At 44.4% G+C, this 24,419-nt stretch overlaps 1 protein-coding gene across 3 annotated transcripts in view; it reads left to right on the forward strand.

Moving 5' to 3' along the window:
* Window positions 1-24,419, forward strand: part of CRIM1 (cysteine rich transmembrane BMP regulator 1) — a 175,937-nt gene that overhangs the window by 29,499 nt on the left and 122,019 nt on the right. For 2 of the 3 annotated variants that reach the window (XM_079792688.1, XM_079792689.1), the window contains exon 2: window positions 9,239-9,412. The exons of the other annotated variant lie outside the window; for it this stretch is intronic. In XM_079792688.1, coding sequence (XP_079648814.1) covers window positions 9,239-9,412 — 174 coding nt within the window. The remainder of the gene's footprint in view (window positions 1-9,238; window positions 9,413-24,419) is intronic. 3 annotated transcript variants of the gene reach the window in all.

Below are 24,419 nucleotides of genomic sequence, written 5' to 3' on the forward strand. Positions count from 1 at the left end.
ACTTTGGGATGAGTGCAATCTAGAAAAAAAATGGCATTCTTCTATCTAGTCTTCTGTTTTGCTCCTGGCCATTTGGCTAGCTGATTTTAGGTTAGAGCACGCATTCATATTTATACAATGGTACTGTGCATTATTTATACCCACAAGTCCCTTTCTGGCAAGAGGCATTAACGTGTGTCACATTAATGATGGTCATGATAGACAGAAGTGTAGAAAGGAAGACAATAGAGTTTATTACTTGTTATTTATCGGACATGGTTGAGGAATATTAGATTTATTCGCTTATTGGACATGTCATACGTATTTATTGACATACGGAAGTGTTGGTTCATACAGTATTGAGGTAAAAAGAAAACGTGAGTTAGTATTAATATTCCACAAGTAGGAAGACCGAGAGCCAAAGATGCTTCTGTTATTTCTGAATAATGGACTTTTTTTCCTTACTGCCCAACTCGCTCTCCAGAAAAAGGCTGGCGCTTAAAGATCCCGATTGCCTTGAATAAAGTCAAGTCCCCTTGTCCTCTCACCCCCTGTTCCTGTTCATTCCTTCTGCAGGCATTTATTTTGCCAGGCTACTGTTTGCTAAGCCCTATAACAGCACAATGACAAACAGAAGAGTCAAACTCAACCTTCAGCGTCAATGAAGCCACTTTCTGGTGGCAGAGATTAGAGGATCCATTTCATTATGCTGCCATGAGTGAGCTAATTTTAATAGACAGTAGAAGCCCTACAGAGGAGATAGAACTTAATTTAGTCCCTGGAGGTGAATGAAACTGGGGAAAGCATTAATGACTGAGGAGGGCTTTTCAAAGCAAGGCAAGAGAAGGAGCTTTCTAGAAGAAGGAGGACAGCTTGTGCAGAGCCGTGGAGTCCCGGCAGTTCGGGAGCATACGGTCATTAAGTATTGCTGGAGTAAGGGGGAGGAGTGGACGAGATGAGATTGATCAAGTGGGTTGGGATCAGATCTAAACAGGCTTTGTATTCCATGCCAAAGACTTGGATGGCCAGATGTTGGATTTTATTTTGTAGACTGTTGCTTCCCAACTTCCTATCCTTGAGAAGTTTGATAGGGCTGGTCTTAATAACACCCGTCCCTGAGTTTTATTTACACAAGCACACCTCTGTAGGAGAATAAAACGCTGTGGACAAGGCACATAAGGGATGACTAATCACCTGGCTTTAGTCAAGGATCGCTTTAGAATATCTAGGTGAAGTGAGGAAATATAAAGCAATCTCCTTGATAATTTCCCCCTCAATTAAGATATATTAATTTTTAAAATTATGTTTTTAATGGTTTTAGAGAGAGAGAGGAAGGGAGAGGGAGAGAAAAACATAAATCGGCTGCTTCCTGCAAGTCCCCTACTGGGGATCGAGCTCACAACCTGGGCACGTGCCATGACCAGGAATCGAACCTGCAACCTTTTGGTGCGTGGGACGACACTCAACCAACTGAGCCACACTAGCCAGGGCATGATATATTAATTTTTAATCAGCAGTGCATTTGATAACTGAAAACCAGTGTTCTTACAAGCTGATTAGACAAGGAGTTTACATGTCTTGAGGGATATTCAGGCTCTGAGAGGACTGTATTGCTTAATAATGGTGTGTGCCTGAGTAGGCAGCCAGTACAGCACGACGTAAACACTGGGCAGGGGAAGAGGCCTGAGTTTTTCCTTTAAAATTGTTGGGACCTATTCTCAAAGCAGAGGAAATGAAACCATAGGGTACAGTCAAAATAATTGCAGTGTGGGAAAAATTTACATGAGCCATCTAATACCTGTCAGTCAAATACCATAAGCAGGTGATTCTATCACACTGTTCCCAATAAATTGTTAGCATTGTGCAATTCCAACGAAGATGCAAGAGTCGAGGAAACCTGAGGATAAAGTCTAAAGGAACCTCACGTATTAATCATGCCACCTCTGTTTTAGTCAGGAAACCATCGGAGCCTAGAGAGCCAAACGCCTTGTTCAGGGTTGCTCTGTGAACTAACGGCAGAGCTGAGGCTGTGGTCTCCTGGGCCGGGCCCTCCCCAGGGCCTGCCCCACTTCTGTCTGCTTTTCTACTTAAGGCTGATGGGTAGTTCCTGGTGTCGGTAGACTTGTGAGGTCACAGAGTTGGGGTTCTGTAGTGCCAGTCTCTCCTCATCTTGTCCCATGAATTCCTTGCTTTTGGAGACCCTGCTGGTCTTGTCTTAAACGCCTCTCTGTTCCCCAGTAGCTTCTGCTACCAAATAGGAAATTACCCATCCCTTACTTAACCATTTCCTCTGGTTCAGGATTCCTAGAAACATTTTATTCACATCCTTGGTACGGTTTGGGTTAGAATGATGGAAAATTGTACTTGGGAGGGTTAAATCCTTAGCACCGTGCTCAGTTCTGGATGTACAATCGAAAGGAATGAATGATTAAAAGGAAGGGTGAATGAAGAATCTACAGCCTATATAGTTCATCTCTGGCCCTCCTCCGTTAATTGTATTGCTAAGGTGTCTGACAAAAATTACAGTAATGGAACATTTGCTTATCATTAATATTTTACTGTAAGCTGATTTAGTATATTGGATCAGTACTGTTTTTTTAAAGAGTTCCCCACTTGGATATAAAATGAATCAAGGATCATGTTTGTTATAATTTAGAGGTTCATGTCGGTTTAAGAGTTAATCTTCAAACAGTATTTGTGTGCATAGTTTAGGATTTCCATTGTTTTAGATTCTGGCTTTGACCATTCTGGTGTATGATTACATATGCCCAAACATAGTTTCACTTTGTGGAAATGTCCGTAAAACACATTCTTGTAACAGGCATCATTTCTGATAACCGTAATTCTGCCTTCCTGCGTTGCACTGATTACAGCACAAGGAAGGCCGCGAGGGGAGGGAAGCACCGCTTTTGGAACATCCGCCTTAAGCTTGGAGCAGAGAGAATGGAAGCTCACGGCATCCGATTCCTCCTTGAGCAGAACTGAAGGCCTGATAACAGCCCGCCAGGAATTGGGGGAGTTAGGAGCCACGATTTTACATTACACTGGAGCTTCTAGGCTGGCCTGGAAAGAGATGCCAGTATTAGCTGTTTGCATCTTACTCTAGGCATGGGGATATGTGCACAGCTGGAGAATTAATTTGATATATGTCCCCAGAAGCCTTTCCCCAGCCAGCAGAATTCCATTACTGTGAGCTTCTGCGTGTGTACTGTGGAGTTGCTTCTTGCCTTTTAATATCTGCTATCCCATGTTTCTGGTGAGTGGATTGCCACATAATGGGGCGTGGCTATACCTTGGTTTGGAGTAAATTCCATTAACCTACGCAGATACAAGGTAGGAAAAGGGGGCTCGGAGTATACAAAGGCCTTCTGCCTGCAGGAAGTCCTGTTTCGGATGAACACACAGCCCTTGGTCCAGCAAGTGCAGTCATACCCAGTGCGTTTTGCTCTGTTAGGGGGAGTTCAGACACCAGCAAGCAGACGGAAAGGTCTTTTGAAGGGCAGAGAGGTGGCATCTAGGAGTAGTCAGGCAGGGTACCGAGGGGTGTGTCCCCTGGAACTGCGGCTTCCCTGATCTGGGGACGGATGTGTTTTCGTACCTGCTCCAAGATGCCTCTTCCTTCACGCCCTCTTCTTTTCAACACCCCCTTTCCTACTCAGGATTGAAGCTCTTCTTCACCACCAGTAAGACTTTTAAAACCTTTTGTGTCAACTATGGAAGGAGGAAATGTTGGAACAGACTTTGTGGGCGGAAAGACCGAGTCCAGGTTGGGACAGAATATGCCTGTTGGAAGGACAGGTGTTTTTGCTTCGACGCCACAGGTGTGCTTCTAGAACAAAAAGCACGTTCGGCAGAATCATTCACTCCGCTAAAGAGAGGAGAGCTGCTGAGGAAAATAGGGCTGGGCAGGTCGCTCAGAGCCCATGGAACTGTGTGCACAGGATAAATATAAAGAAGAACTCAAATAGAAACACGGACACAGGTGTACGCCCCAGGTGGCACTTGCACCCCGAGCCTGCAGCCCGTCCTTGACAGCCTCAGCCACTCCCGAGCTCCTGCTCTTCCTGCGGGGCACGGGGCCTGGAAGTCACTCACTTTTAATGGAGACCTGGTTCATCTGAAATGAATGGAAAACCCAAGGGTAGTATCTTCTCATGATTTTTAAATACGGAGAAAATGGCTCTGTGTTTTTGTTCTAACTTGTAACCTCCCTGGGCAGTTTAATGTAGTGGAAGGTTCAGGCACCAGAGCAGCCGTTTCTGGCACTAAAGGAAGGAATTTAAACAAGCTTATCAGGCTTTTCTTAAAGGTGGCCTCTTATTGCTAAGACTTTTCCTTTAATCATGAGAAAACTTGGCAAAAAAAGTCACATTATGAACCAACACCAACTTCTGCATTATCCTGCCTTTCTTTTCCTGTTTACCAGTTCTGTATCAGCTACTTCACATGAAAGAAACATGTGTTTTGCCCGGCCGGCATGGCTCAATGGTTGAGCTTTGAACTATGAACCAGGAGGTTATAGTTCGATACCCGATCAGGGCATATGCCCAGCATTCTGGGCTCCATCTCCAGTAGAGGGTGTGCCGGAGGCAGCCGATCAATGGTTCCCTCTCATCATCGATGTTTCTCTCTCTCCCTCTCCCTTGCTCTCTGACATCAATAAAAATATATATTAAAAAACACACATGTGTTTTTATGGTTCAGTGGTAACTTCAGAGAAGAGGTACCCAGAGTGTGCTTTGTTATTTGCCTTGGCCCAGGTATACCAGTAAGACATGCTCTTGTTCTAGAACAGCAGTTCTCAAAGTGTGGGCCCCCAGAACCTGGGGGAGCCCAAGTATATGAGGTCAAAGGTATTTCATAGTCCTATTAAATGTTCCTTGTTTTTATTCTGTGTCAGCATTTGCACGGGTGATGCCAAAGCGATGGTGGTAAAACGGCTGGCATCTTAGCACGCATGGAAGCTGAGATGCTTTTTGTTTTATAGCGCACGTGTATAAACTCTGCCAGTCGGTCCTTGCATTTGTCCCCGCCACGCACTTGTAGTAAATCCTACTGACATGATAATAAACAGCATTAAAAAAATCAATTTCCCTTAAGAATTTCCGTGATTGAAGCGGCACAAGTCATTACATTTCAGCCTTTGATGACACATCTTATGAATGTTCCCTGGGAGGAGATGGCACATCCACGTGGGGTCACTGTGCCGCGGCCCACTTGAGCACGGTGGCCGTCTCCAGAGAGAAGCATCGTAGTTCGAGGCGTTTGGTAAACACCCAAGTGGCGACGTTAGGTTAGCAGCCAGATATCACTGGCTCTTCACTGTAGTACCCACATATTGGGACCTATTGGGACACGCACGGTTTTCAATCCATACATGAAATTATTAGGTGTCTCTCATGTTTTTGTTTAGAGAAAATAACGTCCTCATATGGCACCTTGTGGAAGTTACACGCTTAAAAATACACTTGCAGCTCAGGTCCTGGTCAGGACTGGTGCAGGAGGAACCAATCCATGAGTTTCTCTCACGTCGATGTTTCTGTCCCTCTCTCTAAAAATCAATGGAAAAAAATATATTTAAAAGAAAACACTTGCAGAGTTATCTCAGTTGCCTTGAGCTTTCAGGCTGGGAGAATTTTTGTCACATGGATGTACCAGGAAGACACTATTGTTTTTTAACTTCTCCCACCTCCCCACCCCCACAGGTCCATGGAGAAACCAGGAATCTGACAGAGAACCAGAACCTGGATCCCGGCGCTGTGTGTGTGTGTGTGTGTGTGTGTGTGTGTGTGTGTGTGTGTGTGTGATTTACTTAGGGAGAAAGAGATTTTATAACCTCAAATTTCCCAGGTGCCATCAGCAGCTCCACTGGGCTCAGAGTTGATTTCTGTGATCAAACCTTCGGCTACGTTGTGGCTGTTAAGTGGTTTTAAAGAATAATGCCCTGTAATAGGAAAACATAATAGCATTTGTCTCAGAAGCATGTTGTGTTTGATCCTATAAGGCGGTGGTTGCCAAAGGAACTGTTTCCCAAGAAGAAAAACCAAGTATTGATTAGGATGGGGACATAGAATGGAGAGGGTTTCTCTCGAAAAAGAAGATAAAGGCATATAGGACATGTTTGGCTTCAGAGTCCGATGCTTCCTGACCGGCCAGGGTGGCCTCGGCGTTTCCTGGGGACCTCAGGCTTCCCGTGCTGCTTCAAGACAAGACGCTGTCACCATCGCCCAGAGGCTGCGGCTGCGCGCGAAGCCGGCAGCAGTGAGGAGCCAGGAGAGCGCGCAGGGCAGCTGCCTTCTCATCCTGCCTCCCTGTGCGGGGGGGGGGAAGGGCCTTGCTGTGGGGAGGCCGGGAAAGCATCTGGCAGTGGAACCCATTGGCTCCGAGAGGGACTCCGTGGGAGGGCCGCCGGTGCAGCCAGGTGATGAGAGGTGGGAGTGGTAGAGCCGCAGTGGGAAGCAGCCCGGTGATAGACGGTTTCTTGTGAGGAAAGTGCCAACGTGGGCCCAGGCATTTCTTCAGAACGCGTGCCTCACGGATGCCTTTCTAATCCGCGTCTTAAAGGCGGTTTTCATTGTGCAGACACACTCTTTACATGGAAACATAGCTTTCCTTGTGATGTTTATATGTATGTGTGTGCGTGTATATACAGACATACTTTTTAAACAACACATTTTCTGTTAAAAGAAAAAACATAGATAACTGCATTGACCATACCAGTGACATGATAGATAGATATTAGATAGATACCAGTTTAGATAGATAGATATTGAACACTATACTAAATTCTGTGGTTAAGGGGGTTCAAAGTCGGATAAGACCCGGCTCCGTTGGTCAGGACTCTTTGTCTAGAGAGGAAGTTTGGCCTAACAAAAAAAAAATCATCACTGTAGGGGACAAAGGTCTATGTAGGTGTTTGCAGAAGCATGGAGGGTGGAGCAGCTCAATGCTGGACAAGACTCTCAAAGCGGTGTAATTGGAACTGGGTCTGGAAGGACGAATAGGAACTATCGGAGGACGAAGAGGAGGAGGTGTCTAGGCGGATGGTGCTCCGTGAGCAAAGGCATGGAAGCATTACTCATGGTTTGTAGTGAGGATCTCGGTGGGCTTAGAGCACGCAGGCATGGGAGTGATTGGTGGAAGAGGAGTCCAGAAGTAGGTATAAGACTTATCATGAAGAACCTTATGTTCTTATTCTTACTATACTCAGTAAGAAGTTTGGACCACTGAGCAGGTTTGGTTTTTTTGAGGAAGATGTTTGTGGGGACAGACAGCGTGGGGAATGGTGGGGTAGCGGAGGGACGGGAGAATTGTGGCCGGGGGTCTGGGTGGAGGGTGTTGTAGTTCAGGAAAGGGATGACTTCAGGGAGTTCTAGTTACAATGAAGGGAAGGGATGTTTATTCTGGGGGAAAATCTGCATCAGAGTCCATTCCGTTTGGGGATATGTTAATTGCACATATTTATAAAAATACCAATAAAGAGTTTTTCTCAGACTAGGGGAAAGAAGAGAAGTATGGTTTTTTAGTGGTTCAAATGTTACTTGGATTTTTTAGAAGTTTTTAAGTTCCTGGTGTTGAACTTTATTTGAGTTACACATTTAAATATACGGTCTCAAAAATTCCTTCGTGGCAAATGTCACTTACCTTGATGAGGCTGGTGGTACTGAATAGCATGCCCACAGTTAAATATAGAGATAAGAAATTATTTACATGTGCTGCTCTGTTATTTATCAGAACTGAAGATAAAAATGATCACCCACTTTTCCATGTTGAACTGTTTCAATATATTCTTTTCTGGTTTCCTTTTCAGAGTAATGTAGTAATTTCGCTGTTGTCTTGATGATAGGACTATACCTTTGTGTGTGCATGTTATATATACATGGTCATTTCTGAAGACCAGATACCTAGGAAAACAAACATTAAAACAGATATAAAGTGTGGTTTTGTTTAAGCTTCTCAAATCATTTCACGAAGAGCTAAGCCTTTTATCTCCTATGAGCTTGAGCTTCTAAAATTAAAACACAGGAGGTTTTCTATCCTCCCTTTTCAAAGAATCATGCTGCAGCTCTTTACATTCTAAGTGATATCCTTCCAAAGACCCCTTGACCAGAAAGTTACTTATTTTGGTGTAGGAAAGCACGTCTTTCGCCTAACTTATACAGTAAATCAGCGATGTCACCAGAAGTAAAAATTAGCCCCATAAAAATCATGGCTGTTCCTTTGCACCATCTTCGAGAAAACACATTCTTAAGATGGCTTCCTACTTGCCTTTGTTTGAGCAACGGGTTTAAGGGATCTTAAATTCAAGCACTTTAAAAAATTCTCTTCAGATATGGTATCAGAAACATGTTCTTTAACAGCCAGTACCCAGTTAGAGGTGCGATAAGGTATCTTGTAAAGATAACGTTAAGGGCGGGGGGGAAACCCACATAACGACCCAGAGATTCATAGAGAAATAATCTGGTTTCCTATAGGAGGTGTTTCAACTCCGAGGACTATTATTTCGGATTGGGTCTGTCTACTGTCTGTCGTTTTTGTGTCATTTGTGTGAGCTGGGTCCCGTGGAAGCTGGGTTTAATCGTCCGCTGCTTCCAGCCTCCATTCTGTGACCAGCACACGGCTTCGGTCTTGGGTTCGGAATTGGACTAGCTCAGCCTCTCACCAGGCTGTAGTCCTTGGTTTTGTTGTCCTTCTGGCTTTGGTCGTGATTAGTGATGGGTGTTAGCATCGCTCCTGAAATGCACTGCAGGAGGTCTCCGCCATGGTATCCCGTTCTTAACTCTTGCTGGTATCTGATTGTTTATGTTTATTGCCTGCCTTGGTGTATTAAGTTTGAGAGCCATTTTAAACCCGAAGGTGGTCTCTATCAGGTGGCGTAAAAAATTGTGGGCTTTTGGGGAATACTTTTGTAGATTGACTGATGTGACCCCTAGTCGTTTGATTGAACATGGGGAAATCCAGGAAGCTGTGTTTCAAATCTTAAAGGAATCTCAATTATCATAACACATAAGAGAAGCAGTGGTTATTTATCCCAAACGCTTGTCTACTAGTACATGGGCGGCTGTATTTCAGTCTCCTCAGTTATCAGGAGGTTGGGTTTCATTCATTTGTAACATTGCAGCCAGACGGCCTTCCGTAAATTGAGGTGCCCAAATCGGATGTTAATCTTGACAGCCTTGCACATTTTTTGCTTTCCAACAGGCCTTTCTTTGAAGGAAGCTAACAAGCAAACATTATGTGGTTCTTAATTGTTTCACAGATGAGAACTGGGATGATGACCAACTGCTTGGTTTTGAACCATGTAAAGAAAACCTTGTCTCCGGCTGCAATATTATCAATGGGAAATGCGAATGTGTCACCGTTCGGAACTGCAACAACCCCTTTGAGTTTCCGAGGAAGGATCTGTGTCTTTCGGCGTTAAAGAGGATTCAGGGTAAGTACTCATTTTCACAGTCGTAAGCTTAGCATCGCGGAACCTGAGCAGTGACAGTTGTTGAGCCTGGGAAGGCAAAGACAGGCTCACAGAGATGGATAGCTTTTATAACCCCAGACAAGATGCATCAAGTTGACCAGGTGCTGACGTGATGGGGTGTGTGCGCACACGTGTGTGTGTGTTTCCTGGGAGCCGTGGCCCGATAATGCTATGGTAGTATGAAGAAGGCAGCTGGTGCCAGCTTGCCTAGGTCACCTCCCCGTAATGGAGCTTTCGCGAGTGGTGTGCTTGAGATCAGCATCTGTTGTCCCCTGGTCCATTCCGCTTGATTTACCACAGGAAGATGCTCCATGAGGAGAGTGCTAATTAGAAATGCAGCTCATCTGGCAAGAAAGCATCCTCTCTTGAGCTGGGATGGGAGAATGGTGCGGTGACGATTGAAGGCTTTGGTTGGTTTTGCCATGGGGCAAAATTACGTAGGTGTGGATGGATTGCTGGGTACTTCACCTCTAGAATGAAGTCAGGAATCATATTAAAATAACAAGAAAATTACATGAATATGGCTCATAGCTGTTGTACATTCATGCATGCTACCTAGAAGAAAGATGGAGGACTTGAAAATATGATTCCTAGCTACAGTAATCACAAGTGGCATGCCAAGAGCTTGGTGCCGTGGCAGAATTAACAAAGGATGAGGCCTGGGCTTGGGTCTCACTTGGTCCCTGAACTCTCTCTCTGCTCCAGGTTCTTCTAGGGAGAAAAGAGGACTGAACGAGACACGCTTAAATATACCTTTTATCTCTAACATGATGCCATTCTGAAATGAAATACCGACGATTTTCAAGGTCCAAAGTCAAACCCATGAGGGCAGTAGAGCAAGACTTTCGTCTTGAATTGCATTAAGTTTCCAGGTCATGTTAAATGGCAGTAACGAATAAGAAATTTATAACAGTCTGTAGATAACATCTATTTGTATGTACCAGTGCTGTTGAGTTATTAAAAGAGAATATAATATAGTGGAAAACAATAGGCATAAAATCTTAGAACCACAGTGGGTCTTAGATAACATTTAGTCTAGTCCTTGAATTTGGAAATGGGATAGCTGAGCTCCACGCAGCAGTTCACTAAGAAGCCTGGGACTAACCATGTAAAGTCTTTTTTTCAGTCACATCATGACATTAGACAATGCAGTCTGTTAATGAACTCATTTTTACTGTCTGACTCTTTGCTCACCCCTGTCCCCACCCCGCTTTCCTGCCTAAAAATAGGGTTTTGCCAACTTCAGTATGTAACTTTCAAGGATGTAGATGCAGTGGTCAAATGTCTGTTTAAATTATTAAGTCAGTTACTCATACATATTTAAAACCACATGGTATAAAGTACAACAATTTAGATGATTGGTTTTTGCCATTCTTACATTTCACCACAGTGTGTTATTCAAATGTTTCAGATGCATCACTGTCAATGCCTTGGCTTAGACCACCTTCCAAGTCATTTTGACACCCGATCTCTGGGCACACCCTCCTCGCTACCATCTTAAGTTGTCGAGATACAACAGATTTTGAATCCACGTTACCACAAGAGGTTTTGTCCTAAAACACAGTATCTTTTCACATAAAACCAGGACTGTTGCATTTTTAATTAGTTAGGTGTATATTTATGGTCTTGACAATGTGGGGATTTAACTGCATTGATTTTCAAAGTGATTCTAAAAAGGCTGTTTACAAGATACAGCACTTCCAATTCTGAGATCATTCTCTCAGGAATAATTGCTATAGCTGATTAAATTTCTGTTCCTTTCCCCCCCCCCTTGTTAACAGATTCTGTCAGATGGCCTCTATATAATACAGAAATAGGATTGGTTGAGGTCACTTAAAGTTAATGTATCTTCTACAAATAGTACTTTGTTTTTCAAAATACAGCAGCCTGCAGTATTTGAGCTCTTGTAAGAAGTCAGTTGTAGGGGGTTTCCCTTTTCTGAGAAACAATTTTGAAGAAAAAGCTCTACTTTTATTCAAGTATACATTGCATATGAGAGAATTAGTGGAAATAGAGTACTGTATATAGTTTCATTCATTAATAGCAATGAACACTTTGAATGCTATAGGAGCTTAGGGCCAAAAAACTGTGATCTGGAATTATATACTAACTAGAGGCCCAGTGTGAGGGGAAGGGGGGGTCGGTCCCCTTAGCCTGGCCTGTACCCTCTCGCAGTCCGGGACCCCTTGCTCCTTACTGCTCGCTGCTCCTTACCACTCAGCTCGCTGTTCCTTAGCGCTGCCGCAGAGACGGGAGAGGCTCCCACCACCGCCTCTGTGCTCGCCAGCTGTGAGTCCAGCTTCTGGCTGAGCGAAGCTCCCCCTGTGGGAGCGCACTGACCACCAGGGGGCAGCTTCTGTGTTGAGTGTCTGCCCCCTGATGGTCAGTGCGCATCATAGCGACCGGTCATTCTGGTCGTTCCGCCGTAATGGTCGCTTATGCTTTTATTATATAGATAGCCTCATGGTTGTTATATACTAATAGTCCCTAAGGTATCATGGAGGAGATGCACTTGGAACAACTTGAAATTTGGATGGTGGTGGGATCCAGGAAGGGAAATAATGTGGACAAAAGAATAAAATGTAGACGTGAGATTTGCATGACTTCCATGTCAGACACTTGGGGAACTAGTCTAAAACAGCAAGGTGTGATGTTGATAGTTAATAGGAAATAAAGATGGGAGGCCGGCTGGGACCAGATTGTGAAACGACTTCATCATTGTGCAGGGAATGTAAGCCGGGTCATGGGAGCTATCAGAAACCATTGCAGGTTATGAGCAGGGAGAAGCAGGGCATGGGGAAGTCAGTGATGGGCAGACTGGGTCTGGAGGGGTGATGCTAGTGGGCAAGAGGCTGCAGTGAGGAGGCTCGTTGGAGAGTGGCTTTGGTTGTTTAGATGGGGCGCCACAGGAGGCGAGAGTAGGGGTATATCAGGGAAACAGCACGGAGGAGGTGGGTACTCACCACTTTGACAGAAACACCTACAGTGCCATCTAACTTGAGGGAAAGGTGAAAATGCACAAAGATGATTCTGGGGTTCCTAACCTGAAATCATAGAAGAATGATTTCCCACAGAATGGGAAAACTCTTTTGAGATATTTGTGATAGGGTGGAACTGAAAAATGGGGTGACTGTTTTAGGGGGGTGGGGGGGATATAGGCCCAGAGCAGCAGTCTCCAACCTTTTGGACCTCACGGACCACCAGTGGTCCATGGACTACCAATTGGCGACCACTGGTCCAAAGAGACTTTAAAACTACGGGAGGTGTTACAGCCTGTTTGATGACAAGAACGATTTGGAGGAGAGACCAGTACGGTAAGAAAGGTGATGGTAATTGCAGGAGCAGAGTCTTTGAGGAGGAAGAGGAGCAAAATTGTTCCTGTGTCTCAGAGATGAATGAAACAAGGCCAGCTGACGGTGAGGTGGAAGAAGAGGTATGAAAAATTGAGGAGGGAGGGAAAACGTGAAGCAGACATCTGAGAGAGAGGACGAGCCAATGAAGCAGGGAAATGCATTAGGGTCGCCTGCTCGCGCCCACAGCTACTTCAGGCCAGTGGTTGCCCACCTGCAGGGAGCCTGGCCAGCACAGGCGTGTGCCTTTTCTCCGGCCAGGCAGCAGATGTCTTGGAGGTGGAGAGGTGGGTCTCACCAGGGTTTAGATTTTTCCTGGTGAGTCCTAGAGAAAGAGAGGGGCATGGAGGTTGAGGGCTATGCCAGAGAGTACTTACAGCGACTGACCGTGCAGTCAGTGCTGGGAAGGAGACAGACGCAGTGAATAGGGGAGAAACCCTAAGCCAGAAGCCTTGTAGGTAAATGCAACAACGGCATGGAGTTGGTATGTAATTGGACTGCATGTGTCTCATGGGCTTGAGGTTTTATTTTGTATTTATTTATATTTTTTAGATTTTTAAAATTTATTTTTGGGGAGAGAGGAAAGGAAAGGGATATATAGAGAGAAACATGGATGTGACAGCGAAACACAGGAAGGGAAATAATGTGGACAAAAGAATAAAATGTAGACGTGAGGTAGTGCAACAGAATTCCCTCTTGACCCATACAAGCAGTCTGCTGCCTCTCCTGATCTGAGTCCAGGGACGACAGCCGCACCAGCTCCGCCCGACCCGTGTTCCCACGTGGGGCTCCAGGTCCACAGTGAGGCCTGGGTGTCGGGCACAGAGGGAACCTCCTCGTTTTCTTTGAGAGAGAGTTTGATGGTCACGTAGAGACTTAGATTTACCGGAACTGGACTAGGACTGGGGGGTCTGGATCACCAGCGAGCCCTCAGGGGAAGTCCTACTGCTGGGCTTTCCAGGGACTTTGAGGAAAGCCACAGAGGGTTTCTGTGAACCGGCCTCGCTTGGTGTTCGCTGTGCTGGTGTGAGACAGCAGCGTGCCTTTAAGTGGTCCTTGGACTGACTCGATTTCCGCTATTTTCCTTTTTAAAAGCAAAGCACTTGTTATAAGTTGCTCTACTTCAGAGGCTAATACCTAGTCATGGTTTCATTATGCAAGTCTTTAAACGTTTTTTCCAAGTAAATATGAAAATAAAACGCAATTTGAGGCATTTCGTAGCACATGCACAGGGTCACGTGGTGAGGAACAAAGCGGATCCTAAGACTGGATGCTTGTTAGTGGACATGACCCTTTCTGTAAGTGTACCTGTTGGCACTTGGCTAAACATGAGAAATATGGCTAACATGTTTTGTCTGTGGATTTTTTTTTTTTACAATTCTATTGATCTGCATGGTATTCAATGTCATTATTCCCAAATCTTCCCTATGGTATTAACTATAGTAACAGTGATTCAGTGTAATCATTGCCACAGGATCAGGTAGATATACTGAGAGTCAAATTCTGAGTTCTCCCAAAATGTGACTGCTGTGGACTGCATAATGATATAGCAGGGGTACATTGATAAGGTCCTTACAGCTGATCGGTACTATACATATCCGTGGAAGGGTGGATAAGCATGGGTGGGTTTTGTACGTTTTATGAGGTTTATATAGTTAGGGGGACAAAACATATAGTTTGGGAAGCACTTGGCCTTTCAAGACTGTTGTTATGTAATCCTTGATAATAGAATATATGAACACAACTACCAATGAAAGATGTACCCTCCCCATCGCTGTTTCTTATCCTGAAGCAAGACCCTCTGGGCCTTGTCTGCTGCAGGACGTGATGTGCACCGATTCCTCATTTCTAAGTTAGCCACGTGCTTCACACTCATCCCAGACTCTGTTTTTCTCAGGCAGCCACACCAGTATTATGCTTTTGAATGCATTACTTTAGCTCCTACATAATATTTTTTTAAAGCATTTTTGAGGAATTCCGTTAACATTGTTTATCAAGTTGGGAAACACCAGTCCTTCCCTTGGCCAAATAAGTCGCTGTTTAACCCGATCTTCCAGATGGGTAAGGGCCTTTCTACCACCAAGGCCCCAGATGATTGGGTTTTTCCTGGGGCTGTCCACGTGCCATTACAGCGACTTGGTTACGGACGCCAGCCAGGCCGTTATGCAACTTTAACTCTGTGTTGCCGTCGCCCCTCTCTGTAAAAGTAACCACAGATTGATAATACGCTCTATCTTTCCCCTTTTGGAGCATATAGATAAAGTGACTTGGAAATCTTAAATATATGTGTTTCATTTTAAATTCCAGCAGTGTCCTGGGGAAAGAACGCGTAGACAAAGTTATTTATTTTCATACGCCGTAGACTTTTCATTCTGGTTGACAGCCGAATCAGTCTTGTAGAATTTAATGTTTTAGGTACAAACTTGTTGTTTTGATGTCTCCATAAACTGGTACAGGGGGAAACAAGGCCTACCAAAAGGCGGATACCAGATTCGACGATCTGGGAAATCAAAACAGGAAACTCAAGGAACTTGGCCTAAGACCAGCTGGAGAGGAGCAGTTGCTAGAATAATTATACCTGCGTTTTAACTGTTGGAAGTCATACAGTGACCTTCTGGTTGTTTGTGATTTCATGTGCCCAGCAGAAAAGTCACAGTTAAATCGTTTATATCCTAGTGCAAAGAGAGAGAGAGAGAGAGAGAGAGAGAGAGAGAGTGAGTGTGTGTGTGTGTGTGTGTGTGTGTGTAGGAGCATTTTATTTAGCCACATTGAGGTTACAATCAATAAATGGTGTAAAAACAAATTTCCAGTTTGACCTTTAGAAGGGGGCTTTCTGTACAGTTATAGGTAAACAGCCGATAACATTCTGTGCCGTTGATTGGCCTCCCCCTTTCTTTGCTTTAACTCCTCACCTGTGCTTTCAAGCCCTCTCTTCTGTCCGCACTGTGTGTAGCCCAGCTATCTGCTCTCGTCTTCCTACACCCAGGCCCAGGTGAGTGCAGGACTTCCAGAAAGTGCCATTGAGCCGTTTTGGTTACAAGCGTGTGCTTGTTTTGAGATTAAAGACTACATCCTCGGTATATATGTTTAAAAACATACTTGCTGTTATTGTTAAAAGCACCCTAATGCCGTCTGTTTCTACCTCCCAGGGGTGCTGGAATGGTGTGGTGCGGGAGGGACTGCCTTTAGAAGGTTAATGTTTCAGCTTCCTGGTAGCCCCGAGCAGTCCCTGCGTGTTTGTGGTTTCTGACTTGGCTGTAGGCGACCTCTCCGTTATTCCCAGGGCTTGGCGCATGCTCTCTCACCCAGAGCTGCCGAGTTGCCGCTCTGCCCAGCTGTGTCTGCCTAAACCCTGGCCCACAAAGGCTCTTCCTGACGTGAGCAGAGGACCAGGAGTGCGTGCAGGAGACCTCTCAGCTGCTGCCCAGGGAGCTGGTGGGGACCCCTCTCCCCATGGCAGGGCCCTTCCTGAGAGGAGCAGGCGCTGTCCCTTCTGCCCCAGGCGCGCTCTTTCCACCCGCCATCCAGAGGGTGGGCACCATCAGCTCAGGCCATTAAAACCTCATGAATTAGTGTCATTGGTAGTCCAAAACCATAACCTGGGATTTTGGACAACTCGGGCAAGCATGGTAGTTTATATTTGTTCTGCTTCTAGGAAAAAAAAAGAAAAAGTCTTTTAGAAGGAAAGTTCAAGAAACAGTTTGGGCGTATAACCACTTGAGCAGGAATTTACATTCCGTCAGAAAGGGATCATTTCAGATGTCCTTATACATGTATCAATATGGGTAAGGATTCTCTGCTAGATACTGTTTTTTTCCATTTCCCACCCTTGCCAGTGTTTTATGTTTACTAGTACCTTGATTAAGAGATCCTTCAAATACTCTTGGAATGTTTTAATTTTTTAAAAAGCAAGAAAATACTAATAGGAGACAGTGCATACAATATACACATAAAGATGCATCTCTAGACAGAGCTGTGATTTTTTCCCCTTATTGAAGGTGAGTAGAGCTAAGCTTAGGTCAAAATGGTGAAGGTTGCCAAATTTGTCTTTTTCTCTCTCTGGCCACCCCATCCTATTTTTTACCTTTTTCCCACCCCAAAAGCCCAGCATCCTCTTTTTTTCTCTTTTTATCATCAACACCTATATTCTAAGAAAAAATTAAAATCAGTTTTATTGAGTACATTCTAGAATGTTGTTACTTCAGCCATCATTTGCATTTTAATCCTTTCTAATTGGGGAGTTCCTATTCAGGGCATTCACTGCAGAAGTAGGAGAGCACTTTCAGGAGGAAGCAAGGGTCCCCAAAGTTAATCCTGCCCCTTCCTGACTGTGCTCCGCACCTGTGGGGAGCATGGACCTGGGGCTGGCCAGGCTGCTGGGGGCGGAGCATGGAGATGATGGAAAGGACTTCGCCCCAAGAAGTCTGGTGGGGAGATGAGAGGGGCACACAGGCAGGCGTATATCATAAGAGCAGGGGAGCCATTCGCAGTCTGGAAGATACTGGTCAAAGCAAATCGAAACGTATTTTAATCAGCTTCAAAGCTATTTTACGAGTCATAGACATATTATTATATATTTACTTCTAGGACTGGTGCCTCTATTTTTGAATGTATAATTTTCTCAAGAAAGGTATTATAGAGCACTAAAATTCAGGATTTGGGTTTTTTAAAGAAATGCTCCAGTGAAAATAAAACGTGACTCATCCCCTGGTTCAGATTGGCCTTCACTAAGCATGCTGTTCTGGGCATTGCCATAATTTATTTTGAAACCTATGAGAGGGTTCTTTCGATGCTGCATCGTCTCTGAGCCGGGAAGAATGGGTTCCTGTGGGTGGGTGGTTCTCTCAGGCGCGGGATCCACTCTCTGGTCGGGTGCCTTCCTGCTTTTGACCCCACGTCTCCGTGGCTAAGTGTGTTTTGCACCAGGAGGAAGCAGCAGCTGTGAGCAGTGCCGGGGCAGTTGGAAGAGGGAAGGCATTAACACGTGATGAATTAATATCTGTGTGACTTTTTAAGAAACTGGAATGTTCCTTTAAATTGTGGATGTGGGGTGTTTTTTTTTTGTTTGTTTGTTTCTGGCTGACAACTTCCTAGTTTTCCTACACTTCATTATTCTTTTCTCTGTCGCTGGGATTTTTTTTTTTTTTAAATTTCCCGAAAAGCAAGTAAAGTGTTTCCTCCTTATCAGTAGGCTTTCTTTTCCTGGTCCAATAACAAAGGAACAACACGGGAATTAATAATGTTACAAATTTGATGCTTCTTTCTTAATATATCCATATATTTGTCAGGAGATACAAATCCAAGTTTTATAGATGTAGAGAAAAGCTGCGTGTCAGTAAAATGAGCTCATATTTCATTGTGTATTTTTAGGTGTTGTTTTTTTTCTTCCTTTCACCCAGTTTGGAAAATGAAATAAAGAACCTTTTTTTTTTTTTTCTCCTCTTTCAAATCTGTTCCCATGCTCTGTTGTTTAGAGTGGAAGTCCTGAAAGTGAGGAAGCTAGGTAAGGCCGCCAGTTGTTGACTTCACAGAAGGGCATTTTAAAGGTGTCTAGGATACCTTCTGATCTTGTTCATGTACTTATTATATAAAAGATTTTTTTTACTCTTCTTCTTTGGACACCCTCCCCTCCCCCACCCCCTCCCCCCCCCCCGGAGGAAAAAAAAAAGTCCAATCGGCCCCTCAGAGCGTTTATAAATATCAGGGGTGTGTTTTTGCAACAGCGGACATGAAAGGACGCCTGTCTCGGTGTTTTGATGCAGTTTGAGTTGATGGCAGAGGTGCATTTAAAGTGGCTTCTGAAGCATCCTCGAGACCACACTGAGCAGGGCACTGGCGACCGCTCCCACGGTGGTCCTGCCGCGGCCTCGGAGGACCTCGCTGGCTTCCTTTCTAAGGCACGAAACAACATCTGATGGTCTCAGCTGCGTCCGACCCAGATCTGGGCAATTAGTGAGGTGTGTCAGCCTCCCCTCTCATATTTAAAGTTACGATTTATCCCTGCAGTAGGAAAAAGAGCATACAATGTTCTTCCACTTCGATGTTCTTCGTGCCCTTTGGCACTCTGATTGCTAATCGCAGTGGAATCTTCTGAATGATTTCTGAGGGGGAGCCAGCTTGTTTCTGTGCCGTCAGGAATTTTCCCAGTGAAGTCAGTCTGTGGTGTCACACCTCAGTGCGGCATGGAACTCCCAGAAATGTCACCTACGTGTTCTTTGGTGCCTCCTGGCCTGGCCTCAATCCAAGCCCCATTTCCTCAGGGGTCCTTTGGACATGTCAATAGCTCAACACACATCTTTAATCCAGAGAGTGTATCCCACACCATTTACGATAGTGTGTGTTCATGTGCATAGGAAGCATGTTTGCTTTTTCTTAAAAAAGCATACGTGTCACATATGCATTTGTGTATGTCCTGTGCTAAGAAGTACGTTGTATGTACCTATGTCCCATGCGCATGTATGAATTCATATAAACACACATGGTGACGTAACAGTTTATACATGGAAATAAATGCTACCGTATGATTACTTTTATCTTCCCTGATATGGACATGTCTGCAGTGACCTATTTGTTGTCAAATATGACAGTACTGATAATTGTGTTCCATTCTCTGATTAGGAGTTTCCTGAAAGTTTTGCTCTTATTCGATGGTAGAAATTAGTCATAGAGTCTAAATATTGGCTATACATTCCAACAGGTTGTGTGTGTTTTTTTTAAGGATCATTTTGTAATATTATGTACTTTGTGAATAGCTTATGGAGGAAAAGGGAAGACTTTCCAAGTAAATATTATTCAAACTCCTTCCACTTTCATTTCCCTTATCACTATAACAACCACACCCAGCTTTGCTATTGAGCTGTTTTGTCTGTTTCCCACATGCCAGGAAGCTGACCCTATTGAGTAGCAAAGGAAATATGAGAGATAAAGTTGAAAACTGTCTTCCTCATGTTGACATTTCTACAGCAACAAGTCAGAGAGCTTGTTTTTCCTCTGTGTGGACAAGAGCTGCTATGGGTCATGATTAGATGGTATGTCCATTAGTAACCCTGCTGACTCCCAACAGAATTATTTAAAACATTCCAGCAAATAACTCGGAGTTCTGGTAACTAAAAAACAAAACTTATGAACTGCACCGATTCTATATATGGAAAGAAGAACACTAGGGAAGAAGGTAAGGATCCAGCATAGCAGGAAAGTCTCCAAATTCCTGAGATTCATTCATTCTGGCCCACTCTTAAGGGAAGTAGTATTTTCCAGGAGCCTCCCTATTTGGCCATTCAGGGCTCTGCAGTGGGACTTTTCGGCTGTATTTTACTGCTCTCTGACGGATGTGAGATCTTTATTAAATCTTTGCCACATCTTACAGTTGTATCACTGTTCAGTTCAGGTGGGTTTTTAATTAAATCACACACTAATTAATACTTCATGACTTTGTGTTGTCTATTTCTCAATCATACTAACTTTTCCATCAAGATTTTTAAGAGCATTTCTTTCTTTGTTTAAATGTGTTTTGAAAACTTTGATATCAGTCACATTACCAAATGGGGTTGCCCATTTGATGTGTGTGTGTGTGTGTGTGTGTGTGTGTGTGTGTGTGTTTAACATAATAGAACATGATTGATTGTGTTCTATTTCCCATGGGCGGAGGTACTGTTTCCTATTACCAGAAAACACATTTGCTCTTTATAAATCTATGTCAAGTACCTCCTAAGAAGTGAAATAAAAAGATTAATCTCACATTATTTACTATTACCCATAGCATCAAAAAGAAATGAAATGTCCCCAGAAAAAAGAGGTTATAAAATGACAGCACATGGATGTATTGAAGGATGAGGGGTAGTAAATGTGAAATGGGCTTAAGAAGGACTTGATTCACTTACTGCCATTTTGGAAGGACTTGGGCTGTCAGGGAAATGAACCAATCCATATTAATATAAAGCACCAGAAATGTAAATAAATGGTGTTGGAAAGCGATACCAGGATTTTTCTTGAATGCTTCTGAATAAATCCTGCTTGTTAAATGTCAGCGAAATGTGTGTCACTGACATGCATAAGCTGAGAGGGCCACAGAAATATCCATTTCAGGCTTTAATATACTTCAGCTCTTTCATGTTCTTTTGACCTTCAGTTAAAGGACATAGTCACATAGCAGAGGAAATGCCTCAGATTCTAGCATCTGGGTTTGTTTTCTTATACTTTCTTGGCACCGTTACAACAGTAGGGCTTTTCTTTCCTTTAATTTTTTTCACAGTACAGTCAACACAGGCTTTTTACGCAAGCGGGAAAGGACAGTCGTGAGGCCAAAAGCAATAATATGGTGCTGCCCTGTGCTCAGTGGCAGGACCTAGTTGAATGGCTTGTTGTTTTCAGAGGGAGCCTAGAACCCAAAAGCAAGCAGACAGAATCCCACAGGAACACACATTTTGTATGAAATTGGATGCCTGCAAATGTACACATAAAGATGTGCGTGTAGACCCAAACGTTATTGCAGTCAGTGCCCCGGTTTTGAACCTGGTGAATCTTTGCCCCTGTGTTCAAGACATTCATCGGTGTATACTGTCGTTTGGAGTCTTCATCTGGATTTCCAGCTGCTGGATGATGTTTCTTCAAGAGTGTCTTTGGTAGCTGAGAAGAGACTATTTTAATTGAAGGACTTGGGAAGGGTCTACCGTATATTTTGACTTTATTTCAGCTCTTTGGTATTGCAGTCATTTTGTTGTTTATCACTAGGGAAGGGTCACTCAAAACTCAAGGCAGCAAAGCAGTGGCATCTGACTTCCTGTTCACTTAAATACCTGCATCAAAACAGTACCCCGGGGACATCGACCTGTTTCCACGTTTTCTCAGCTTTATCTCCGGTACATTTCTGTGTATGGAAGCTTTTCTCGTTTCGTAGACGCTCTTTGTCCGTAGGAGTTGGGTGGCAGCCTGTGCCTTTCTTTACATTGGTCACCTCGGCCACTGGGTGCCGGGCACCCTCAGTCTTTGCATCACGAGTTCTTGTGGGCCACCTGTATAGTTCTGACATGAAAAAGTGAGGACCCAGTGCTGTTATGCACAGATGTTAACAGATTTAAAATTAAAAGTAGCCTTAAAAGTCGTTTTCAAAAGCCCTCTGACTCACAAAAGCGTGTTTGTTTATATATTGAAAATATCCTATAAAGGCAGGTTGAAGGGGATAATTACCTACTCTTAGCAAATACCTATAAAGTTTCCCCTAATTCATTCATTTAACAAATATTTATTGAGCACCTGCTGTGTGGCAGACACTGCTAGGTGCAAGGAGAACAAGACAGATGAGGTCCCAGTCCCCCTGAGCTTCCAGTGTTATGGGAGAAATAATCAAGTAAATAATAAGATTATGTAAGTACAGCGGGATTACAGAATGCTGAGACCAATATGGGATAACTGAGGAAGTCTCTCTGAAGAGATGATGGTTAAGTTGAATTGAAGGTTGAAAAGGAGCTAGCTGTGCAAGGAGCCCGGGGAAGAACATTCTAGGCAGAGTGAACCCCGTATTCAGCAATCCCAGTGTGGGAAGGAGCTTTGTGTTTGGGGGAACCAGAGATTTCCTGTGGCTGTGGCATAGTGACGGGGGGAGGGGAGGGCGGCAGGAGAGGGAGGGAGAGAGGGACAAATCATACAGAAGAGAAGGTAAAGAGTTTGGATTTTATTCTACCTGCAATTGGAATCCATTCAAAGTTGTGAGCTTTAGATAGAGCCCATAGGACAGCCTCTTTAAGATAACTTTGGCTGTAAATATGGTCTTGTAGCAGGAGGCTAGCATGGAACCTGAGGGGTTGAGGGTAGGTCTCTGAAGGACTGTCAAAAAGAGTGACATGTGGCCAGATAAGAGTTGAAGGAAAGGGAGTGGGTGCAGTGTGTATAGTTAAGGCAGGAATAGTTAAAAAGTCTCAAACTGATGAAATTTGAGGGTCAGGTTAGGAGGTGGACTCCAGACTGATACCAGGCTCCTTGCTTGAGCAGTGGGTACCATTTCCTGAGATGGGGAAGACTGGACAAAAATTGGATGGAGTCAGAATTACCCTTGGAAGCCCTGGCCGGGCAGCTCAGTTGGTTAGAGAGCCATCCCGATGCACCAAGGGTGCAGGTTCCATCCTGGTCAGGGCACATAGGAGAATCGACCAGTGAATGCATAAGCAAGTGGAACAACAAATCAATGTTTCTCTCTGTCTCAAAATCAACAACAAAAATCACCCTGTGAAATGCATCAAAGTGTATCCAGGAAGGGGTTATTTTTAGGCCTTCTCTTCAGATAGGGATATTTCGAAATTAAGTCATGAAAGTGTTTCATTGTCTGGAACACATATGAGCACAATTCTGAAGCTCCCCGCATGCTGGCTGGCGGCTGCATTTCCTCAGCGTGGTCTTCTGCTGACCCTCTCATCCTCTCCCTCTCCTTAGGCGGTGTATCTCTCTCCCACTGTTAGCCTGTCAACAGATCCCCTGCCCCGATTTGCTTAGCCTCCCTTTAAAATTGGTTTTTAAGTTTCTGACAACAAGCACATCCCTGTCTCAGGCGTGCTTATTCTCGCTGGAATCCTAGGGCAGCAAGGCCACCGGTGGGAAGTGCATTCGCATCTCCTCCTGCGCACGCCTGAGCTTACCAGGAATCCCCAAGCTGTCTGACTCCTCCTCTCCATGCCCTGACCGAGGACCGTGCTTCCGTGTGGTAGGTCCTCGTCATACTTTCTGGGGCTGTGAACTTAAACCATATTCTACGCCCCGTGTGCCTGTCTGTATTCCCTAAAGCAGAGGAAGTACTTGGCACCTAGAGGGTAATGAATAAATGTCTGGTGATTGAAAAACAATGGGTTAAAATTTAATTATAAAAGATCACTCATGACATGCTAAAAAATGGACTTTATATGGTAGTCATTGTGGATCCATTATAGATTTTTCAGTAAGGGCATTAGGTTAGGATGTTCTGGTTCCTTGATTGCAAACAGTTAATCAAGTGACACTATAAACAGATTGGTTGTCAGAAAGTATCCTAAAGTTATAAAACACATTCAGAGTTCGGAAATACTTGGGGGTCATGACCGTGAACATGGCCTGTCGTTGGCCTGACAAGGAGAGAAGTGTGTCCTTATTGGAGATTTGCAGCTGGTAGAAAACAAGACACTAACTCATCCTGCAATAAATACTCTGTAGTCCTCTGAAAGGAAGAGAACAGCGTAGGGTTAGTATGTTTTGACCTGCCGTTTGATTTTACTTATGCCTAATTTCGTTGATCTCACCCTCTTGGCCCTGGTCACATTTCTTTTTGGTATTATTGCTGCCAGTTTTTTCAAATTCAAAGGCAAAACCATGCTTGCTGCGTGCACTTGGAAGAAACCCTGGCACAGATCCTCCCGAAACCAGAGAGAGAAATTATTAGCAATATCCAGACCAGTAGCTGACTGGCTCGGATCCTTCCTCCCATGGCCATTCCTGATTAATGGGAGAATCTGTTCTGTAGTTGAAAAGCCTCTTCCCTGAGCCCAGTCGCTCCTGGCTTCAGAGCGTGACCAGCTGCGCAGCCGAAGCCATTGCCAGGGCTCTGTTTCTGATTCCCTCCTCAGCACGGCAGACGGGGTGCACGGGGAGCGGGGCGG

The sequence above is a fragment of the Cnephaeus nilssonii genome (assembly GCF_951640355.1).
Source record: "Cnephaeus nilssonii genome assembly, chromosome: 15".
Classification (NCBI taxonomy): Eukaryota; Metazoa; Chordata; class Mammalia; order Chiroptera; family Vespertilionidae; genus Cnephaeus; species Cnephaeus nilssonii.